The sequence below is a fragment of the Monoraphidium neglectum genome, assembly GCF_000611645.1.
Source record: "Monoraphidium neglectum strain SAG 48.87 unplaced genomic scaffold scaffold03470, whole genome shotgun sequence".
Lineage (NCBI taxonomy): Eukaryota > Viridiplantae > Chlorophyta > Chlorophyceae > Sphaeropleales > Selenastraceae > Monoraphidium > Monoraphidium neglectum.
Window position 1 is genome coordinate 1 of NW_014010159.1, and position 6,320 is coordinate 6,320.

At 57.8% G+C, this 6,320-nt stretch overlaps 1 protein-coding gene and 1 non-coding gene across 2 annotated transcripts; both read right to left on the reverse strand.

Moving 5' to 3' along the window:
* Positions 1 to 393: 393 nt before the first annotated feature.
* MNEG_12847 (hypothetical protein) lies at positions 394 to 846 on the reverse strand (the record flags this gene model as incomplete). The annotated part of the gene is made up of 1 exon (XM_014038681.1): positions 394 to 846. A coding segment is annotated over one exon (453 nt), but the record flags the coding sequence as incomplete, so codon positions are not given.
* Positions 847 to 6,149: 5,303 nt separating this feature from the next.
* On the reverse strand, positions 6,150 to 6,221 carry MNEG_t16842. Its single transcript has one exon. It is a non-coding gene; the product is annotated as a tRNA-Cys (tRNA).
* Between the last annotated feature and the right edge of the window lie 99 nt (positions 6,222 to 6,320).

The window sequence follows — 6,320 nt, forward strand, 5'->3', positions numbered from 1 at the left end:
CCGCGCAGGACTGCCGCTGCGGAGGCGGCGCAGCCGGGGTCGTCTGCGACCAGCAGGCGCGCGGCCGCGTCGACCCGCGCCCTCTTGCCGGCGACGCCCTCGTCGCAGCGCAGCGCCCAGGCGATGGCGTGCGCCTGCGGCATGCGCGCGGTGTCGCCACGGTGGTGGGACAGGTGCGTGCATCAAAAGCGGCGTGTGAATGCGACTGGCAGGAATCATCACTTCACGGTGGTTCACACGCACGAAGTGATCGGTGGTCATACCGATCTTGTGCAAAGTGCTCTGTCATCGAAGCAAACCACGACACACAGGCAAACATATGATTTAGATTCCCCGCATATGAATGAATGCGCCGAGCGCCACATATACACATGCACACACAGACCCACTCACGTGAGGTGACCAATCGGCCAGGACGATCCGGCGCCCTGGCTCGTGCCCCAGCCTGCACATACGCTCGGCTTCCAGGTGGAGGTCGTCCTGCCACGCTATGTGGAAAGGGTGCAGGGTCCCGGCTGCTGTCCTGCCGCGCTCCGAGGGCACGGCGGACTGCTGCCCCTGCCAGATGACCACCCATGCTGCGTAGGTGCAGCTGCGGGTCGGCCCTCCGTCCTCTATAACCCCTGTCGCGACGCCCCCCACAACGTGCTGCTGCACCAATTCGAGCAGCCTGCGCACGGCTGACGCTGAGCTGCCGCTCAACCGGACGAGCAGCATGCATTCCCGATCCGGATGCTGAGCCAAAAGGTCATTCAATGCTTCCAGGGCCCTCGCCCTGCCCGTGTCCCGCCTGCGTTTCGCCTCCTTGTCCGCGTCCCGCTGCGCCTGTGAGACGTGGCGACCCATGCTCGCCGGCGGGTAGATTATGGGTGAAAGCAGTCCGCTGAGAGTTTCAGTTCTATGAGACCCGATCGGGGCGTAACGAGGCAGTTGGTCGACGGCAAGGGTGCACGTCTCTGAGTCTCGGGGATGGATGGACGAACGACGACGGCAGGGCCCGTTATCGCCCGTGCGTGGGCAAAACAAATCTGAGGTGGCTAATCGAATCTTCGTGCATACCGGATCGGCAGAGTGTAGGAAGGCAGGCAGGCGCCCGTCCAAGGTTCCGTTGTCATCAATCTTTGGCGCCGCGAGCCGGCAACTAACTGACGGCGAGACGCTGGTCAGTTGGTCTGAGAACTCAGTGATGTGGATGGTTATATTTTGATAGGAAACAGAAATGCCCAAGCCTGCTTTGAACAACGGCAGCGCTGCTGCGGCCGCCCTGTCTAGCAAGTGAGGGGCGCCAATAATCGCTCATCCCCACAACGGTCGGCATGGCGCACCCGGGGCCGGGTTTTGGCGGCCTCGATGCTGGGAGCCTCAGCACGCTGGTTGCAAGTGTGCTGAGTGTCACGATGCAGCAGGGCGGCAGCAGCTAGCGGCGGCGGGTCGGCAGCAGGTCCCTCGCGTCTCAAAAAAACATCCTGTTGTATGCTGCTGGTGCCAAGCCTAGTGATAGATGCCACCCTGTCATGATAGATAGATAAGTTACTCATACCATAGCATCACTGCCATCGGCCTCGCGCTCATCAGAGCAGACCTCCTCATTCCTGACCTTCCAACGGATCTGCCAGCAAGCATACACATAAGGGGCAACAATATCAGCAAGCACAGAGCCACCAAGAAAATCAAAATCAAGCAACTTGTAAGCTTTCTCTTCATTCTGCATTTGCTGCCTCATATGCCAGCAATCAGGCGCGATCTCGTCCTCCAGTCGCCGCCACAGCTCTCCACGCACTGATTCGTACTTGGGGCAGTCCAATAGAAAATGAGACACTGTCATGGTGCACCTGAGATTTGTTGCAAACCCACTTGCGGCTGTGGCTTAATGTGCAGCAAGTTGCTATATGCGCATAGTGTGGTGGAAGGGGGCGAAACAAGCAAGTGTTCTGCACAAGTAAACACCTTGCGTGTTGCGAGCATGTGTGCAGCCCTATGCACGTTAAAGACCATGCCAACGGCCACCATGAAATCCCTCAAACAAATGTGTGAAGGATGGAGGTACACAACACCGGCACGCCAGTACTTGCCGCTAGCTAGCTCAGCAAAATCACTGGCTGCCACCCTTTGTTCATATCACGCCTGCGACTTGAACAGCCGCTTGCCAACTCTGCATCAACGGTTGCAGCACAGCTTCCTCTGCTGCTGCTGCTGCTGCTGCTATCCTTGCATGGGAGACATCAAAGGGTTGACGCAGTGGGTACAATCGCTGCGCTCCCCAAGGTGCAGGGCCCGCCACAATTGTGTTGCCGCCCTGTGTCAAATTGCGCGGGGGAAGAACCAGCACTGAGCTTTTTGGCAGTTGCTGATAAAGATGATGTGTGTGCGAGTGCTTACTGCGCACAATGACGTGCAGTTACGCAGTACGCCGCTGCCAGGCCTCTATCCCACATATGGTGCTGCTGCTACGCGCAGAAATGCCGTTCAGAGTCCCCAGGCTGCATTTTGACAGTTGGTGCCGCAGCGTGCCGCTATGCTTCCCACGTACAGGCGTCAACAACGCATAACTGGCCACCAAAATAATCCTGCTCCAACACACACAGGCAGCAGCGCTCACCTGAACCGATACGTGCTCCGTCGGCCCGCAGCTTGGTAAAACCCCACAAGCAGTCGTTGTCTGCCAAGGTGGATTGAAGAAAGTACGCAGCAGGCGTGAATGGGGATGCAGTTGGACGGTGGCGCGTGCAATTGTTTCTTTTGCGAAATGATACTTGCGCACAAGCAAAGCAGCCTGCTGCCAACATCTTTGTCCACTTGCACATGATGCCCCGGCTGTGCGTTGCTTTGGCACATAGCCCGTAGGCTGCCGCTGAGCGGTTGGCGCTACCGCGCGCAGCTGTGCTTCGCCTCTGCGTTCTGCACCCAGCCCTCCCGAATCCTGCTCCTCGCCAATCCGTGCGCAAGCGACACGACGTACTGCTCACCGTACTGGCGCGTGCGTCACAGCCGCCCGACGGTGCTTGATGTGCTCAACATTTAGCTCTGGCGCGCGTGACTGGGACACACATCAGCACTCGGTTGATGGCAGTTGTGGCTGAATGCCGCACCTGTGAAGCTGCATGCGCGCGCCAGGCGGGCGCGTGCATCACTGGTGCTGCCTCATCTCCATTCCACAGCGCATCACGCCGCGGCTGTGCGTTGCTCTGACACATGTAACCCAAAGGCTGCCGCTGAGCGGTTGGTGCTGCCACACACAGCTGCCCTGCGAGTGCGCGTTCTGCCCACAGCCATCCCTGATCATCCTCCTCGCAGATGCGCGCGCGCGCTGTGCTGCCCACCTTTGCTGGTGAGTGCGTCAAAGCAGCCCACGGCTCCATGATGCGCCCAGCATCTCAGCCCTAGCACATGTGACGGGGGGCACGCAAAAGCGCGACGTTTGACAGCAGTTGCGGCTGAGGGTGTGTTTGCAAGGGTATGCGCGGGCACAATGCAGCCTGCCAAGCCTCCGTCACAGTGTGCATCATGCCGTGGCTGTGCTTTGATCTGACACACGTTATCCACAGGCTGGCGCCCCTCGCCTCACAGCTGCCCTGTGCCTGTGCGTTCTGCACCCAGCGCCTCTCGGATCCCGCTCCTCGCCATCGTGCGCGCGCCGCTCACCTTGTATGTAAGCATGCATCACGTGGGTCGACATGCCAACACAGAACTGCAGTCAGATCCTGCTTTTGGCCTGCATGATTGGCGCAGAGGAGGTCGCAATAGTCATTGGCAGTCGCCGCTGCGGGGCGCAGGCTGCCGCCGCAGCTGTGACGCGCGACATGCGCGTCACAACCCGCAAGACCAACACAAGAGCAGGCCGTGAGGTCGTACCCAGGTCCCAGCGCCTGTTGTTGATGCGGCAACGGCGCGCCAACAACGCGCTCGCTGAGTTCTGCAACAGAGCTGCTGTTCAAAACAGCACCGCGTTGCAAACTCGACATTCTCATTCTATTGTACGTGCCTGTTGAGCGATCATCGTGGTGAGCAGCCTCGCCCAGTTGTTGTCCGCTGCTGCTGGATGATCGGCCACACGCGGTGATTGTCGGACTAGCGGCCAGCGCCATTGATTCAGAGTCAGCGGGATGCTGCGTGCATACGGTAGCGCCCCAGGAAGGAGCTGGTTTGGCAGGGGGAAAGCACCTTGGCAGTACCTTGGCAGCACGAGCAGCGGTGCTGCAGCCGCGACAGGCGACACAAGTATAAATGATTGTATAGTATGTCGAGCTATCAGTCAGCGTTTGTTTGTGTATTCTTTAGATCAACCCGCAGCCTGCTCCGGGTTGCACAAAACGGCGGCGCTGAGCAGGGGGGGGGGCACTCCCAGTGACCGGGCGAGAAGCTGGTCGCAACTTGTACCAGATGATATACTAATACTTATCCAAGTTATTGGTATGGCTCGAGCCACACAGGGCGCCAAATCGCCAAACAGTCAAGTGCGCAGCTGCCAATTTTGTTGGCTGAAGGTGGGCGACAACACCACGGCGTAAGCTTGAGCAGGAGGCTTTGATATATGCTTCTTATTAGTATTCGTCACGCATCACCCCCAAAGTCCCTCGCATTGCTTGATTCGGTGCTCGCGGGGCGTCCCCTAGCGCTGGTTGGCCGCGCGAACGGTGATTATAGTATTGTTATGATTATTAGGTGACTTGACGCCAGGTGCGCTGGACTACGCCATCGATTTTTGGCATCCCCCCTTGTTGCTACACCTGCAGCACCGCCGCACGCTGCTTATCCCTGACCTGGCGGCGCCGTGCAAGCACGCCCCCGTCCCAAAATCGCTGTCGCTGCTCACCATATATGAGTGTGTATATTGCCTGCCGCGCCGGGGCAGGGGCTCTCCGTGCATGCCAAAATTTGAATTCGTGGGTTAAAACACCCCAATCCGCAATGCACAGGTGCCCCACCCATGAGCGTGGGCATTGCCCCGCAGCCACTGCAGTGCTGCTGTCCAAAATCGCTGTCGCTGCTCAGCATATATGAATGTATATATTTCCCGCTACGCTAGGTCAGGGGCTCTCCGTGCATGCCACAATTTGAATTCGTGGGTGACCCTGTCGATGCGCGCGATGCATGGGAGCCCACTGGTTGTGCTCGCCTGGTGCAAACGGGAGCAAACTAGCATCGCAGTAGATAAATGTTATAATCACATAGATCATTTTTCACATATCTGCCCCTCCGCCTCCCTCCGCTTTTCAGCCAATCAACATTCAGAGTGCTGCAGACATGCTTGCGGCGCACCATCGGCCACAGCAAGGCACTCTTGACGCAGCGGCCGCAACAACTGTCTCTTATAGGAATTTATAAACCTCTATAATCATGCAGGGCCGCGTGCGGCGACGTCCACGAGGAGATCGGTGTGCCGCTGTTGAGCAGAAGTGTAATTTGCGCAGGAGGCCTGCGGGCGGCGTCTAGCTGCCCGTGTTAATTATAAATGTATGATATAATAGTTTGTTGACAGTTGCGACCAGCCTCTCGCCCGGTCACTGGGAGTGCCCCCCCCCCTGGCGCTGAGTGTCGCACTACCGGTAGTTCAAGCAAGTCAACCTGCAGTCAGCGAGCGAACCAGCATCATTCTCGGCAGCCGCACGCCGCTTCGCTGCATGTTGGTGCTGCTCATCATGCTCCCAGCAACTCAAACCCCTTGTGCCAAGCACGGACCTATACATCCAGGACCCGTTGTTTACACCAACCTTCCCGTTGTAATACATGGAAAGTGTGTGACTGACAGCACTGGAGAAGACAACGCAAAACCGTGGAGGGGTTGAATCGAGACAGGCAAGTACCTCCTCGACACACACTCCTCGACGCTCGAGGAGCGTTGTCTGTGTGAGTAGGCAAAAAGCGGGCCGGCGGATAAAGAGGGGGAGGGGGCGGTGCAGCCAGGCGCAAGCAAGCAGGCAGCGGGGCAGCGCTTGTGGACGGATGGACCCACCGCCGGTGCAAGTGAATCTCCTCGACGCTCGAGGGGACGTGCATGCGGCGAGTGATGATAGATGACCCTTCGCCTTCGTTCCATCACCGTTTCTTGTTGCCATTCCCGACGCTCTCGAGTAACATAATCAGGGAGTAACATACTACATAACACAATATAACATAACATAATATATTTAACCGACCAAAATGTACCGAGGAGCCATCGAGAATCGAACTCGAGACCTGCTGATCTGCAGTCAGCCGCTCTACCACTGAGCTATAACTCCCTTGGTGCGCCGGGGGAGTGGTAGCCGATGTCCATTGCGTTCCAAAGTAGGAAGATATAAGCCGAGATTGTCATTTTTTCCTTTTCCTGTCATTTTTTA